The 17,070-nt window shown below is 63.0% G+C and overlaps 1 protein-coding gene across 3 annotated transcripts in view; it reads right to left on the reverse strand.

The window, feature by feature from the left end:
* Nucleotides 1-17,070, reverse strand: part of HDAC4 (histone deacetylase 4) — a 126,186-nt gene that overhangs the window by 86,857 nt on the left and 22,259 nt on the right. For all 3 annotated transcript variants that reach the window (XM_074264447.1, XM_074264446.1, XM_074264445.1), the window contains exon 2: nt 10,275-10,467. In XM_074264447.1, the coding sequence (XP_074120548.1) occupies nt 10,275-10,296 (22 nt within the window). In that variant the 5' untranslated portion in view covers nt 10,297-10,467. The remainder of the gene's footprint in view (nt 1-10,274; nt 10,468-17,070) is intronic.

Genomic DNA, 17,070 nt, shown 5'->3' on the forward strand with positions numbered 1-17,070 from the left:
GATCCTGGAAGCCCCCCTTCAGCCGGGATGCAGAACGGGGCTTGGAGAGGGCTGAGCCCTGCTCCCCCCTCTGCCCGGGGGGCATAAAGCCCTCCCCCCGGGGTCCCTGGTGCATTTATGCCCCCTCCCACCCGCTCGGGCCCTTGGGGCCTGACCACACAGCTCCCCCTGCTCCCAGGGCAGCAGCTCCACCTTGAGGGGGGCCCCGCCCCAAGCCCTGACAAGGGGGGGGCGCCCCCGAGAACCCCGTGTGAAGCGGCACCGCGCTGCCCTGCTCCCTGGGCACGGGCTGCCCCCGCTCCACAGGGGACGAGCCCGGCCTGGGCCCTTCCAGCTGTGGACTCAGGCGCCGCCCATCCCCGCGGCCCACAGAGGCGTTCCGTACAGCCCCTCCCCCTCGGTCCTGCGGCCGCGGCGGGGGTGTTTATGTCTGATCCCAGGCGAGCAGCGGCCGATGACGCCTCATTGACGCATGAGCCGCCCCCCGCGGCGGCCGGAGCTCGTCAGGGCCCAGGAATGCTCCTCCCGTGGTGGCCGGGCCGCCCCCAGGCGGGCGTGAAAGCGAGCCGGGCAGGAAGGCGGCCGTGGGGGGCGGCCCGGACACAACAGGATGCAGCCCGACTGCGTGGGGGGGGGGGGCAGCGGAAGGGGCCAGAAACCCCCAAGAGGGCACGGGAAGGGCCGGAGCAGGGCCAAGCAGCCAGAGAGGGCCGGGCTCTCTGGGACAGGAGGGAGGGCCCGGGAGGATTCCACCACGTGCTCCAGAGCCCCAGGGCCTCCGGGAGGATCTGCGGATGGAACGAGAGCGCCCCTCGCTGTGCGGGCTGCCCAGAGCTCGGGCCCCACTGAACGTCCCCGAGCCGTCCCTCTGCTCCTGGAAGGCAAGCCTGGCCCGAGCCACGTCCCCACGGGACGGACGGGCTCAAGGGAGTCCAGCTCTTCCGCCTCCGCGAGAGCCACCAGTGTCCGGACCTTGGGCCGAGCCGACGGCTCCTCTGACAGCCCCCCCAGCCCCCTCCCAGGATCCCCTCTGACAGCCCCCCCAGCCCCCTCCCAGGATCCCCTCTGACAGCCCCCCCAGCCCCCTCCCAGGATCCCCTCTGACAGCCCCCCACAGCCCCCTCCCAGGGCCCCCTCTGACAGCCCCCTCCCAGGATCCCCTCTGACAGCCAGCCCCCTCCCAGGATCCCCTCTGACAGCCCCCTCCCAGGATCCCCTCTGACAGCCAGCCCCCTCCCAGGATCCCCTCTGACAGCCCCCTCCCAGGATCCCCTCTGACAGCCAGCCCCCTCCCAGGATCCCCTCTGACAGCCCCCTCCCAGGATCCCCTCTGACAGCCAGCCCCCTCCCAGGATCCCCTCTGACAGCCCCCCCCCAGCCCCCTCCCAGGATCCCCTCTGACAGCCAGCCCCCTCCCAGGGCCCCCTCCGCCAATTCCCTGCCCAGCTAAGCTCAGGTGGAGACTCTGCCCTCTGCTTGAAGACCCCGGGAGGGCAGCCCACCCCCACCAAGGCTGCGGGGTCCCGGTAGCACAGCTCAGGGAGCAGCAAGTTCATCCTGACATAAGTGAAAGTGGGCGGCTGTCCTGTCTCCACCCTTCCCCCCCCCTCCCCCGCGCCCTTTCCCTTCTCCCAGCCTGGCCTCCTGGGGCCCGATCCCTCCCCACGGACGGCCCCGGCCTCCTGGGACGGCCGCCGTGTTCTGAGCCCCCCTAACTCTGGGGTCTGTTGGTTCTGTTGCACCTCTGCATCCCCTCCCCCCCCCCCCGTGAGGGAGTTCCCCCTCATACCCGAGGGCCCCTTAGCCAGAGCCTGCCACGTAGTAGGTGCTTTATGAATGTGGATATCCAGCAGGCTTGTGGATCGGGTGCCAGCCCGGGCCGGGCTCCGGGGCCCCCACCAGTCTCTACTGTAGCAATAAGAGAGGAAGCAGTCCGCAGCTCTGAGTGCGAATGCCGCCTCGGAAACCATCCTCTCCCTGCACCTCCCGCGCCACCCGCTGGTTACAGAGCATGAATGCAGCCTGAGCAAGGAGCTTGGGGGGGGGGGGCGGTCACTTACCAGGCAGCTAGGCTTGTGGCCCCCCCATCACTGTTTTGATGGTCCAGGGGCTCCCAAGGACAGCCCTTCACTAATGCAAATCTGGACCCGCTGTCAGACTGGGGCCTGCTTGGATCAGGGGTCAGCGAGAACCAGAACCGGTCCTGGGGGGCTTCACCTGAGCTCGAGGCCCTGTCCCTGACCACTGCACCACCCAGCCTTCCCTTCAGGGGGGCTTGCTATGACCGGCCTCCTGCCCAGCTGCATCATCTCCGGGCACTGGCTCAGGATTTGCACGTGCCGGCGGCCCCACCCTCGAGGAGCCCCTGCTCCAGGGGCAAAGGCCGCCTGTAAAAGCGGCACGAAGGGGGCCTTTGCCCCCAAATCTGGGGGCTTGTCTCCATCCTCTCAGCAGAGTGCAAGGCCCTGTACGTGCACCTTTGGGTGCAGGCCCAGCCCAGGGACAGGGCTCAAGGCGGCCCAGTGGGACTCGGGCCACGTCCTCCCGCGCCAGGCCTCCCAACCCCCACCGTGCGCCCTCGGGAGAGAGGCCACAGCGTCCCCATGAGCCCGAGACTCCACACAGATGGCACTGACGTGCCAAGGGGAGAAGACAAGGGGCAGGATGGGAAAAACTCTCAAAGGCCTCGGAAACGAGACCCCCGCAGTGAGGAAGGAGCAAAACTCTCAAAATGTGTTTGTATAAGTGTGCACGTGGGGAGGACCCATGTGTGCAGGTGTGTGGGGGCCTGTGTGTATGTGCACATAGTAGGTGCATATGTGTGAGTACGCATGTATATGTGTATTGGGCACACAGTAGGTGCCTGTGAGGGGGCCTGTATATATGTACACATAGTGGGTGCAGGTGTGTAAGCACATGTGTGAGTATATTGTGCACACAGTAGGTGCCTCTGTGTGTGTGCATGTGTGTGTGCACATAGAGGGTGCATGTCTGTGAGCACATGTGTGAGTATATTGTGCACACAGTAGGTGCCTCTGTGTGTGTGCATGTGTGTGTGCATGTTTGTGAGCACATGTGTGAGTATATTGTGCACACAGTAGGTGCCTCTGTGTGTGTGTGCATGTGTGTGTGCACATAGTGGGTGCATGTTTGTGAGCACGTGTGCGTATAGTGTGCACACAGTAGGTGCCTCTGTGTGTGCACATAGTAGGTGCATATGTGTGACCACACGTGTGTGTGTGTATTGTGCACACAGTAGGTGCCTGTGAGGGGGCCTGTATATATGTACACATAGTGGGCGCAGGTATGTAAGCACATGTGTGAGTATATTGTGCACACAGTAGGTGCCTCTGTGTGTGTGCACATAGCGGGTGCATGTGTGTGAACACATGTGTATATGTGTATTGTGCACACAGTAGGTGCTTCTATGGGTGTGTATAATAGTGAGTGCACATGTGTGCGGGCCTGTATGCGTGTGTGCAAGGTGCCAAGGATTCGCGGCCATAGAGAAGGTCCCCATTATGGCGAAGAGGGATGGAGCTCAGGCCAAGCCTGAGGTCTTCCTCACGCGCAGCCCGCTGGCAAGACCACAAAGGCGGGAATCAGCCCCGGTGGAGGCGCGCTGGTGCATTGTTGGTGGAGCTGCAGATGTGGACGACCGACCGCCTGGGAAAGCCAGTGGTAGTTACACAAATGCAGCAAACGGCTTGGCCATTAACAGGCCCGTACCTCAAGGATGTCTTTAATAAGAACAAAGTTCTCACCAAGGCCAAAAGGTTTGTTTTTAGGGGGAACAGAATCCAAGCAGCCGCCGATCCCTCCACTAGCTCGGAAATGAACGGGAGGGAGCGTGCTGGCACGCGGTGAATGTCACGGAGAGGGGAATCCTGGGAAGGCCCCAGGAAGGGATGCAGACTGAAGGCAGCAGAGGCGAGGAGACAGACCCAGAACCCACCACGATGCCATCAGAAAGCATGTGCACACACTGCCCACACACATAGACACCTACTGTGTGTACAATACACATGTGCTTACACATATTCACCTACTATGTGCACCTACACACAGGCCCACACAAGTGCAACACACACGTGCACACAGGCAGAGGGACCAGCAGGAAACGATCACAGCAGGGGACCTGCACAAGAGGCAGCGAGCATCCAAGACGGCCCTGGGCAGAGGACGGAAGCCCACGGACACTGGGGTCAATCCATTCCCCGCCACTCTTCCTCTCGGCTCTGTCTTTATGAGGTGCTGGCCCAGCCTCTGGGGGCTTCGAAGGCGGCCCCGCCTCCATCCCTTTGTCCCCCCCCCCCACTCCTCCCGGACACTTCACCCGTTTCCCATCAGGCAGCAACAGCAAAGCTGCGCTGGACCACAGGAGTTGCACCTGTTTCCAGAAATGCATAAAAGCAAATCCAGTTTGAGTTGGGATTCCGGGGAGAGCGGGCGGCCCCGGAGCCGGGGAGCAAACTTGGTTCCGCCAGAGAGCAGGGCTCCACGCCCAAAGGAAGGAGCTTCCCCGGGGGCGAAAAGGGGAGCACGGCATCTTTCCCATTCTCCCCTGAGCTAAGGTCACCTCCGGGTCAACTTGCATGTTTGACAGGCCAAGAAACTGAGGCAGAGGAAACCAGCTGCTGGTCAAGGCGATCATAGGTCCCAGAGCCAGGCCTGAGGCTGGTCTCCACACACTCTACCCAGAAGCCCTCTGGGGCATCTTGGCTAGAAGCCTAAAGTCAATGCTCCGCCCCAGAAGTCAGTGCTCCCCAGGGGTCCAGCTGGGCTTGCTCCATTCTACAGAAGAGGGGGAAGGCGGGGGAGAGGGTCCTGCCCCAGCTCCAGGAGGAGCCCCTGGAGGGCAGAGTTGGAGCAGAGGCTGAAGGCCACAGCCCTGGAACAGCCCACGGAGGCCCAAGTTCAAATCCTCCTTTCAGCAGTTTGAGTTCTGGGACTCCGGCCTCTCGGCGCCTCAGGCTGTAAATACGAGGCTGACACATGCAGGGCCTGGGGTGCCAGGCTCCCATGGGCACGAGCAGCGCCTGGAAAATGGAGCCGCTCCCCAAAGGCCTTCTGTGGTCACCGCTCCACCGAGAACACGTCATTCTCCCAGAGTTAGAGCCCCTTTGGGGGGCAGCTGGGGGCTTCTCCTGTATGCAAGGGGCGCCGCCGGCCAATACGATCAGCTACGTGACCCCACCAGGGCCGCAAGACCGGCGGGGGCTGGAAGCGGGGCTCAAGCCAGGCCTTGCCCACTCTGAGACCGCCCGACAGCACGGCCTCGTCCACCTCAGAGCCCACAGCGGCCGGGGGCCCCCGTGGCCCTTCCTGGAGCACCTCCAGCAAGCGTAATACCCCCTGACTCAGTTTCCCTGTGGGCCATGGGGGAGGACGCTGGACTATGCACTGAGATCTCTATGATCACTTCGCTTTGTTTTAAACTTGCAAGGAAAAGTGGTTAACCCGAGGATAACCTGGGACCTGGGGAGGGGGTACACTTAATGAAAGAGAACCATTGAGCAGCAGGTCCCCTTAGGAGGGAGAGGGGAGTGGGGGGCCAGCAATCACAGCTCCCAGAAGCCTTTGCTCCTCTCTTAATATTCTGCTCAAACTCCTTGGTGAAAACCAGGGAAAGGAAGGAGGAGGGAGGGGGAGAAGGGCCAGGGGAGCCGACAGACAGGGGCGAAGGCCCGAGAATCAGACAAAGCCGGGGGTCTGAGAGACCAACAGGGCCAGAGGGATCAGGAGGCCGGGCACAGGACTGAGGGAAAGCAGAACACAAAAAGCCACTCCCTCGGCTGGCACTGGTGGCTGACACGGGGAATGCCCGTCGGGACAGGCTCTGAGGAACAACAGACTCGAGTCTAAGCCGCGTGCCCTGGGATCGATCCACCTCCCACCCTGTGGCCGGGCCGGGCGCCCGCCCTGCAGAAGCTCGCCCTTCTGCTCAGAAGACCGGTCTGCCATGGCACAGCTGCAGACCAGCAGCTCGTGGCGAAGGGACCTCCCGGCCCCGGCCGAGGCCCAGAGCTCAGCCCGGCTCGTCCCAGCTCCCAAGCCGGCCCTGCTGCTTCTGTCGCTGTCCTAGGTGAAGGCTCCCGGCCAAAGCGCAGCACTCAGGAGGAAACCCCGCCCCGCGGATCGCGGCCAAAATGCTCCGGATCCGTCGGGGTCCGTGTTTCCCTCAATGCTTCCTCCCCTCCGATTGAGCGGCCGGGACCTCGCCGAACCCATCAGCTTTCTGGCACTTCCTCCCCCGCGCCTCCTGGGCTGACCCCAAGTGTCTGTACAGAGGAAGCGCCTGGAGCCCGATCTCTTCTGTCGCGGAGCCCCTGGGGCCTGATGGGACGTTTTCCTCACACACTTACAGCTTGCTGGGCTCGATCCACCTTCCCAGGCCAGAGACTCCGTGACGGCGGCTCAGTTACCTCCTCCTGTAGCCGATCCCGGGACTCTCCGAGCAGGGAAGGGGTCCTTTCCCCTTGAACTGGGTTGTCCAGTCTTCCGGGCGGCCCACTTCGGCTCTGAATGAATCACTCCTCTCTCGGCCCTCTCCCCCTCTGCCACCGGCGCAGCTCCGTCCGTCCTCAGGGGTCCGGCAGAAGGAGACGGGCTTTCCACACAACAAGCCAAGGCGCTGACGGTCATCTGGGGCAGGGACCCTCCCTGAGTTCCAAGCCCTCGGGTTCAGGGCTAGAGCGCTCCTCAGGCCTCTTGACAAACCCAACCAACCACTCAAAGGTTCGTCCGAACTTGTCTGAAGCCTGCTCTGAGCGATCCCGAGGGCCGCCGCTCTGACTAACCCGGTGCCGAGGAGACCCGTCGGTCCACAGCTCGAGGATCCGAAGCCGCCCGTCCGCCATTGCTCCACTGGGTAAGAACGCCGGATAGACTACAGGATTGGGCTTTCCAAGTCGCAGCGACCGGCGGCTAATGATCCCGAAGACCCTCAGCCGGGAGCATGGAGAGGAAGTCGTGCAAACACTAGGAGCCGCCGCCCCGAAGCCAGCGCGCTCTCCAGGCCCTCCAGGAGTTCACTCGCTAAGCACAGAGAAATCAAGATGGCAGCTCGGGCCGAGATGGCAGCTGTATTTTCAGGGGGAAGAGAAGGAAGGGGAGCGAGGGGGAAGAGGGGGCTGGGAAGCCGTTCTTGACCCCGAGGTGCTCACACCACATGCGGCAGATTCACGTCTGCCAATGCCCCGGAGTCACAGAGATTCCACACTTAGAGCCCCAAGGCTCTCTGGGAAAGTAACCGAGGGGCCCGACTCACCCAAACTGATGAGGAGACCCTGCAGTCACCGGCTCCCCCACCCTGACGAGCCACAGCTCCAAAAGGCCCCAGCCTCGAGGGCGTCAGCAAGTCCGGCGGCAGCCCCCTCCCCCGGCTCCCACACGCATTTCTAAGAGTCCTTTTCATTGGCAGCACCACGGGCAGCCCCAGAAGGGGCTCCAGGCCCCCACTCACTCATGCAAATGCAACAAAGGCCACCCACACAATGGGGGGGGAGAGCGGAGCCCTCCCGGCCGTCAGAGCAGCTGCTTCTGTGCGGCCCGGGAGAACCCGCAGGTGCACCGTCAATACCCAGCTCCGGGGCGCTCCGGCTCTGCCAGCGGGGGAATAATGGGGCGGCCGGACTGAAGGGGCTCCGCAGGACTGGGCCGGGGCCTTCGTCAGAGGGAACTGGGCCCTGAATGGGAGGACGACAAAAGACGGCCCCGCCGTGAGCACTGCCCTATTCAGGACCGGGGCGGGGGGTACCCGGGGCTCCCCTCCTCCCGGCCCCCCCCTTCCGCAAGCAACAGCAAAATGGCGGCAGTCACGGCTCCACCTGCAGCAGCTGGGCTGTGGGCCGGGCCCCTCCAAGGCCACAAGGCTCCTCTGAGGGAAGCCCCTGAGAGAGCTGCGGGGGGGGGGGGGGGGAGGAGCGGGCTCCAGGGGCAGGGTGCTGGGGGACCGAGGCCGCGGGAAGACCAGGACCAGCTTGGTCAAGGGAAAAACTGCCCGTTCCCTGGCCGCGGCCTGGACAGAGGTGACAAGGGCAGAGCAGAAGGTCGAGGTGACTGGGTCTGAGTTCTAATCCCACCTCTGCTACTCGCACTTAACTGCTTGGGTCCTCGGTTTCCTCATCTCTAAAAGGGGGGCGGGGGGATGAGTCCAAAGGCTGCTCGGGCTTTTACTGCTCCCCACCAGGCTATGGGGATGGAGCGCCTGCCTTCCAAACTCCTGCCCAGCTAACTGCAGAAAGGCCCTTCACCAGGCTGGCCCAGGGACCCCGAGAGCCGCCACAGAGGCGTGCCGGCCGAGCGGCCGGAGGGCGCGCCCTCGACCCTGGAGCCACGGGCTCCTGCTGGGCGGTGGATCGCCTCAGGGAGAGTTCCGAGAAGGCCGGAGGGGCCCTTTATGTTGTTCTGTTCTCATCCCTAAGGCCCAGCACACATGTGGGGGCCCCGAGCCCTCCTCTGCCACGCTTCAGTGGCAGCTCTGAGCCACTCTGAGCTGCTGCTCCTCCTCAAATGAAGAGCGCGGTCTTCCTCAGTCTCCTTTTCTTGGGTCCAAGAGCCTGCTCCTCGCCCACTTCCCTCCTCCCGCTGGGCTCTTCACCGTTCCCTTCTCTGGCATGTTCTTGGTCTGCTTATTTCCTTACTCGGGCCCCGCAAGCGCCTTCTCCCAGTTTTTTCCTCGGGCCCCGCAAGCGCCTTCTCCCAGTTTTTTCCTCGGGCCCCGCGAGCGCCTTCTCCCAGTTTTTTCCTCGGGCCCCGTGAGCTCGTTCTCCCAGTTTTTTCCTCGGGCCCCGTGAGCTCGTTCTCCCAGTTTTTTCCTCGGGCCCTGCGAGCGCCTTCTCCCAGTTTTTTCCTCGGGCCCCGTGAGCTCATTCTCCCGCAGTTTCTTTTCCTCGGGCCCCGTGAGCTCCTTCTCCACGGTTCCTTTGCCTTTGTTCTCCATCGGTCCCTCTCCCTTGGCCGAGGGGGTGCCCGCTGGCAAGTCTCCTCTCCTCCACCACTGCCTTGTTCTTCAGCCATGGCTGAGGTTGGAGTAAAACCCACTGAAACCCCAAAGCCAGGAGACAGGAAGTGGTTCCGTTATTCTCTATCTAATGGACGTTCTCGTCTGTTTAAGTCAAAGAGAAAGAAGTACCAGAAAACCGCCCACTGGGAAGGAGCCGGCTGGAGCCCACTTTCTCAGGAGCGCGCGCTTGTGGTCGGCGGGGAGAGCGAGAGGAGCCGACCGCTCGCCCGGGCCCTTTTTGCCCATGGCCGGAGGAGACCGCCGGGCCCTCTCCTCATTGACCAACAAGAGACTCAGCCGGGCAAACCTCAGCTCGCAGGCCCCGCCTCCTCCCGGGCACGTTAATCACGCGAGGCTCTGAGGCGCCCGCAGCGCTGGACTCACTTTAGTCGCTAAGCCGGGAAGCACCGATTGGACAAGACCGCGCCGGGGGCTCACTCGCCAGTGTTGCGGGAGACGCCTCATGCCGAATTCGAATGACGCGTGAGTGTTTCCAGTTCTCTGAGCCCCCCACCCCCCCGGCGTGCTTGCTGCAGGAAACCCCAGAACAGGGGGACGTCCTCACAGTAAGAGCTACCACCCTGCCAGGGGGTCTGGAGGCCCTGACCACGTACATGTGAAAAACAAAGTGGATGGAAAACATATTTGGCTCAGACTGACAGGCCCTTGAGCAAACACCGCACATGGACCAAAACCGAGGAGAAAGACAAGAAGAAATCGCCTCACGTTCAGGAAACCGAGTCACGCTTTCAGAGACGCCGCCCGCGTGCTCCGGTCACAAAAGCCGAGGATTCCCACAGTCCCCTCGGCAACGCTGCGGGGAGGAGAGCGAGACCGCTGCCAAATTTTCCATGTGCGACCCGCTCCCTTCTGAAACTTCCCTATCACAGGTCCCCCCAACCCTAGTCCTTCAAGAACCTGGAAATCTGCATCTGCCAAGAGGCCATGAACAGAAGCGCTCCCCAAACGTGCCCAGCCCGGGGCGCACTGACGGGGGCCTCACAGGGCGTCTGTGATTCAAAAGGGGCGAAGGGCCGGGCCAGCCCAGTGGCAGAGCAAGGCCGCCTTCGGGCCGACGACCGGGACCCAGATCAGTCACGGCAGCTCCGGCCAGGAGCCGCCGTGCCATGAACCGTCCCAGGAGCCCGGCCGGGCAGAGACGGACCACGCAGGAGCTTCAGCCTCCCCCCCCCCCCGTCTCCCCCAGTCACCGGCCCCCACAAGTGACATGGGAGCCCGAAGCCGGGCCGCTCCTGGAGGCGCTTACCTGGATGGGTTTGGGAGCTCATTGCGAGCGGGGGCAGGTCCAGTAGGCGATTCAGAACTGATCACAGAGCCCGCGGGGGCAGCCGGCACTCCACCATCACATACACTCGGGCAGGCGGGAGGGCTGGGGCATGTCCGGCGAGCAGCGCGGGCGAAGGAGCGACCGAGGGCGCGGCGGGCTTCAGAATCGGGACCTGCGGGAGGAAGGAAACAGGCTCGTCAGATCCGAAGGCCGACCCTCCCGGCCCCCAGCGGCTCTGTGCAACAACCCCCATGAAGCCTCTCCTCCCACCATGGGGCGGCCGGGGACGCACAATCCCTGATGGGGGGACCAAGGGGGCAAGGAGAGGATGGGGCCCAAACGGCTCCAGGTCCTTCAAGGGATCCCATGTGACAGGACTCAGTGCCCCCGCCCTCCTTCCTGTGGCCTGCTCCGCCTGGCATCGAGGGCGCCCGCAGGGACTTCTGACCCAAACCAGACTTTGTTTTAGGACGTGAGGACGGGACCAAAGGAAGGATTTCTGACGATAAAAGGCAGAGCTGAGTCACGAGCTGGAGGGCACAAGAAGCTCAAGCTAAGGAGGGGGCGCAGACGGGCGGCCCCGGGGGGGCTACGGCAGCTGGGCCTGTGACGACGGCCCGGAGGGCTTCGGGGCCGAGGATCCGGGCCAAGCCCAGGGGTGTGGTACGTGGGGGGCCGCAGGGAGACCCCGGCAGGGCCAGAAGTCCGAGGCCCCAGAAGGAAGCGGCTCTTCCACTCTCGCTCTGCTGCCCTTTTTCTATAAAGGGGAAAACAGAGGAGAAAGGAGGCCCGGGAGGGATGGGAGCTCGCCCGCTAAGATGGCAGCGGCCCTCTCCAGGCCCCAGAAGTCCATCCTCACTCCTCCCTGCTGCTGCTGCTTCCGGGCAGGAAGAGGGCAGCACCCTGGACAGGGCTGGCAGGAACCAGGACCAGAACCCCTCAGTCAACGGACCTCAGCACGACTGGGGGATCCCCAGGAGCTCGAGGCTTGACACGGGTCATTCCCCACGTCGTTACCCCCAAGCCAGACCACCCACTCGGAACGGAGGCTCCCGGCTTCTTGGAAGCAGCGCCAGCCCCGGGGCCAGGCCTCAGGCTTCCTCAGCCCGCGGGGGTCAGACATCCCACCCTGACCGAGAAGAGCCAGAGACTCCTGGGGACAATTCCTGGCAAGCTGCCCACCCCACCACCCTTCCACCTTCCGCCCACGCTGCCCACACAACCAGCCCTGCCCCCTCTGGCAGCAGGGAAGGCCCCGTTGTGGACACAGACCTTTTCCAGGGAAACCAGCCTCAGGCCCCTTCAGCCCCACCTCAGAGCAGGGACTCGGGGTCCTCGACAAACTGAGCTGCCTCCCGTTGGCCGCTCTGTCTCCCTCCCTCCCTCTCTTCCCCCTTCTTTCCCCTCCCTCCCTCCCCCATTTCTCTCCCTTCTCTCCCTCCCTCCCTCCTCTCCTTCTCTGTCTTTTCTTTCTGGGGGAGCCCCAGGCAGGGGCAACAGCAGGGTGGCTCAGCAGCACCCGCAGGCAGGCGGGCAAGGACAGCGCCCCGTCTGTCCGGCTGTGCCCGAGCACCTCCGCGGAGCTGGTGCCCTTGGCCACCACGAGCAGGGCCCCGCTGTGTGGTCCCTGGCACACCTTGGGTCACTCAGGGCAGGAGGCAGGGCATCACTGTTACTCACTTCATTAAAAAGGGAGACCGAGCGCTTTTTGAAGGACAGAGCCCCCGTTACGCCCCGCGTGGCTTGCATCAGTGGCGCCCCGTGCCCACCGAACAACGCCGGTTCCAAGAACGTCACGCTCCAGGCCCTGGACCCGCCCTGGGCGCCGCTTCCCACTTCCGGGCTCGAGGAGCTCCCGAGGAGGTCGCCCAGGAAATAAGGAGCCGTCGCAGGGACTCGGCCCTCTCGGAAAGGTCTGCACGGCGCCCATGGACTTCGGGACATCTCCCCACGGCAGCGGCCGGAGCGCGGGCCCGAAGGTGGAAAAACCAGGGCCCAGTCCTCCCTCCAACTGCTGGGGCCGAGCCACCGGCACACCGCAGACCCGGCCCGGTCCCCAAGGCCTCGTCACAGCGCTAGAGGGGCCTCGCACGCTGGGAGCTCCTGACCTCTTCTGTCGCTTTGTCCGTGAAGGTAACTTCAGACTCCCCCAAATCTGAACTGCCACAAACCCCTAATTACCCGACCCCCCATCAAAGCTAATTTGCCCACTGAGCATGGAGGGAAGGCATGGAAGGCAGCCCACAGACGGACGAGCGGTCCCTCCACTTCCCGCCCGGGAGACTCCGGGCGCCACACCCGGCTTTGCTGTTAATGCGACCCTTGGGGCCGAGACCCTCCCCTCGGAACAAGGGGGTGGGGCCAAAGGCTCTTTAGGCCCCCCCAGAGAGGGCCAGAGGGGCCGCCAGCCCGTGCTGAGCCTCCAAAGGAAATTGAGCCACGAGAGGAGAATTCTGTGTCTGGGACCAGAGCCTGCCCCCTCGCCAGCAAAAGCCCACCTGCCGCAGAGCTGCCGCCCAGAGCAGCTGCCTGGAGGCCGGGGGGCCCGGGGGCCACGGCCTTCCTGGCACAAGAGCCGGCACAAGTGTCCAAGGGCAGCATACACCACACACACACACACACACACACACACACACACACACACACTGCTCTGCTGTGCTGACGGTCCCAAAGACGCTCAAGGGGACGGAGCCCCGGGAGGTCAGAGGGCATGGAGCCCTGGGAGGTCAGAGGGCAGGCCCAGCAGTCAGCCGACACAGCACAGCAAGCAGCCACATACACTGGAGGACACAAATCCCTCCCCGTGTGAGATTTTGCCTTCCGCGTCTAATGGGCTGAGTCACGTGCCGCAGCTAAATAAAGGTCGATACGCTGGCACGTGGAGCGCGTGGCCCTCATGCAGGGTCTCTGGGCGCCCCCCACGAATCCGGACTCAGGGCCTCCATAAAACTCCACGCCAAGGTGGCTGGAACAGGGGGAGCGCCGGACACACGAGAAGCCAGGAGCGGCCTGGGAGGTGAACTCTGGGGGTACCGGTGACTCCCAGCCGCCCTCGAGGGAGGTGAAAACGGCCCTGGCTCTGGGCTCCGGCAACCCGTGTGCAAACTGCCGCACTCCCGCCACCCCCCGCTGGAGGCACCTCGGCCTCCCCGTCTGCAAGCTGAGCTCCCCGGACCCCGGGCCCTTCCGGCTGGACCCCCCCACAAGGCCGGAGACGGAGGCCCGGGGCTAACGGGGAATGCGGCAAGAACCGTCTTTCGTGGGAGCTGCATGCTGGGAAAGCCTGGGTAAGGCCGCTGGCCCGGTCCATTAAAGGGAGAACAGAAGCCGCTGCCTCCCCCAGGGAGAGCAGGAAGGGGAAGAACAGCCTCCGGGCCGTAAAAGCCTCTGAAAACCCTCCTGAGCCTGGCTGGATGCTGGGAACTTCACTAGGAACTGGCACGGAGTCAAGCCCAGCCAGGCCTAGCCGGGAAGCCGCCTCCCCAGCTCCCCTCACCCACCTCCAGGGCCAGAGAGCTCCCCCTGCCCCGTCCGCCGAAAGGCAGAGGCCCGAGCCCAGCTCCCTGCCTTCCCTCTCTCCCGCCATCCCTGGGCCCTCCTGCCCCCCAGGGCCCCAAAGAATTGCTGCCCAGAGGGGGTCAGGAGCTAAGGGAGAGGCACAAGGAAGACTGGACAGGACATCCTGGAGACCCAACGTTGTACAAAGGAGGAAACTGTGAGTGAGGGGCTGGGCCCCCCAGAGCCCCACTCCAGGCCACCCCCAAAGCCAACAAGTAGTCCCACCCCTCCTATCCCCCTCCTGAGTCTTGAGGGACCCAGCGGGGCAGGCCGGGGACGCGCTTCCCCACCGGCTGAACGAGCGAGCCAAGGTCACTCCCCAGCTTCCTGTCCTGAACAGGAAGGGTCAGTAGGGACCGCGCTCTCCCCACCCGTCCAGTCCTACGCATTTGCAGAAAACCAGCCCAGAAGGAGAGCCAACGATGGGCGGAGGAAGGGGCTGCAGGACGCTGCCTCCCCAGACCGGTGTTGTCTCCCAAATCCCCGCCCCAAAGCCCAGGAAAAGCCCAACTCTGAAAACCCACCCTCCCTCCCCTCCCACAAGAACCAGGAGCTGCCACCTTTGGGGTTCGCCTGGACAGAAAGGGAAGGCCTGGAGGGAAGGCAGCACCAGCCGCCCACCCCTGTGGGCCCGGGCCAAGGCCGGCTCCCCTGGACGTTTGGGGCGGAGGGCCACAAAGTCTGCAAGCCCCCAAAGCTCGGTTCACTGGGCAGGAAAGCATGCTGGTTCTCCCCCTCATACAGAGGAGGAAACTGAGGAGGGGCCTGCGTCCGTCTTAGACCGGGGAGCCCGGGCCCAGAGCGGGGCCGTCACAGCTCACTCCCTGGGCCTGGCCTGCCACGGCTTCCCACTCTAGTTGAGTTCTCCGCACCGCTCCCCCCATCAGAGCGTGAGGGTCATGGAGCCTTCCCTCCTCTGGGGCCACTGTGGGGGACCCCCAGACTCACCCCCTCTGAGCCTCTACCTGCTTATTTCTCAGAGGACCAAAGGAGGTCGGGAATCCACTTGAGAAAGCCTTCAAGCAATGAACCAATGGGGGAGACCGCGGTAGTCCGAGAGCCCGCCGCAGAGGGCGGCTGTACGTGCACCTGCCGGGTCTGCCAGCCCCCCGCCGTCCCCACACTCGGTCTGTCCCAAGCAGGACCTTCAGAAACCCCTGAGGCCCTTGGGCCTCTGACCGAGGCTGGTGAGAACCATCCCTAGTCTCGAGCTGGGAGCTGAGAGCAAAGCTGGGGTCCCCAGGACCCCATCAGCATAACCCGGAAGGACGCGAGCTAGGGTGCGGCCATTGGCTGGTAGCCTCTGGCCCTCGAGGACCTCGTCCTCCTGGGCCCTCCACCCCCTTGGCACCTGCCCCCGCTTCTCCACAGACGAGCCTCCAGAGCCCAGGTATGAAGCCAGGACTACTAGGTCTCAAGGCACCAAAGGCCACTAAGGAAAGGAAAAGTGTCAAAGATTATTCAACAGAAGAAACGCCGGGCCGATTACAGGCTGACCGCTCATGTCCAGAGCCGTCCCCAAAGTTCGGAGAAAGACGAGAAGACTGATCCCGTGAGAATTCCATCAAAAACTGAACCAAAGGGACAGGAATCTCCCCAGGTAGTCAGCGAGCCCAGCAGGGTGGTCCCAAAGGCCCCCTCCTCCTGGGGAGGCCGCAGGTTCCCACCAGGCGCACCGGACCAGGCTCGGGGAGCTTGGAGAGGGGCTCCGCTCGGCCCTGCCGGCTCCATCTCTCTCTGAGCCCTGCGGCTCTCTTTGTTTTTCTGCTGCACCACGACACATCTGGCCACTCCGGCTTCTGGCGGCCCAGGGTGGCACCGGGACCCTCACCTTGGCTGCTCCCCCCAGGCGATCACAACGCCGAGGCGCAGCCCTGAGAGCGGCAGGATGCGTCAGAGTCAGGACGGGTTGTTCTCTGGAGAAAAAATGCAAATGATCAAGAACCTGAAAAACTGGTCAAGTCCTCAGAGAACGCAGACTGGAATCATTCAGAGACGGCCCATGGAACCCACGGAGAGCGGGCAAAATCAGGAAAAAGAACACCACCAAGCGATGCTCTGGGCCTGTGGGCCGTGAGCCAGAACGTGAGCAGGAACAACGTTGGGGGGGAGGAGCGGGGACAGAGGCTGAGAAGACAGGATCTGACAACTTCAAATTAAAAACTCCATCCAAAAGGGGCCGCTAGGTGGCGCAGTGGGTAGAGCCGAGCCCTGAAGTCTGGAGGATCTGAGTTCAAGTGTGACTCTCCCTGGCAGTTACAATTACTAGTCTGTCCTAGGCCCACCAGAGCACCTTTGACCACTGTCCTCTGCAGTGTGAACTCTACCCGGCTCGCCTCCTCTGAGGCCTTCAAAGGTCTCTGGCCACAATCTCTTGAATCTATAGCTTAATAACCGGTAGCGCACTCAAGAACAACCACGTGTAATCTTAAAAGTCTTTATTATACCTACTCACATGATGCCCTGACTGATGCCCTGACTTGTTGGTTCCCGAGTGAACACCTGGTCAGAAGACCCACGTGTTCACTACGGAAATCCTTACCTCTTTTGTCTACCCATCTTGGCTTGGCCACCCAGGCTAGGGAGCCAGTGTGACCCTGGGCAAGTCACTTAACCCCAATTGCCTCAGCAAAAAAAAAAAAGAAAAAGAAAAAGAAAAGAAAAAAAATACTCCATTAAAAGCTCTTAGATTAAAAAGAACAACAACAACAAAAAAGGAATATCTGAAATATAAAGAACACAGAGGTTCAAGGGCTGCACCCAAGCAATGGTCAAAGGGTGAAGTGAAATTCTGCCAAGGGAAACCTGGGCAGTCGTTACTCCTACTCACTGAAGGCAGAATTGACAAGTTGGGGGCCCAGCTCAATCCCAGAATGCTGCTGGTGATGCTAACAAGAGCCTACTAAGGGCCAGGAACTGTGTTAAGAACTTCACAATTATTCATTCGTTTGATGCTCAGAGCAGCCTGGGGGAGGGGGGCGGGGGAAGTGCTGCTATGATTCCCATTTTCCAGCCGAGGAAACTGAGGCAGAAGTCATTTGCCCAGGGTCACCCAGCTAGGGAGCATCCGTGGCCACATCTGAACTCGGGTCTCGGCTCCAAGCTGGGCCCTCTAACCACGGCACTACCTCTCTACCCCAAACCTCGAGGGAGAGAGCTCACGGTCGGCAGATTGGGGGGAAGCGGCCCGTTCCTTCCCAAGCCACGGGTGGAATGC

This window comes from Sminthopsis crassicaudata, chromosome 4 (assembly GCF_048593235.1).
Source record: "Sminthopsis crassicaudata isolate SCR6 chromosome 4, ASM4859323v1, whole genome shotgun sequence".
In the NCBI taxonomy this organism is placed as follows: Eukaryota; Metazoa; Chordata; class Mammalia; order Dasyuromorphia; family Dasyuridae; genus Sminthopsis; species Sminthopsis crassicaudata.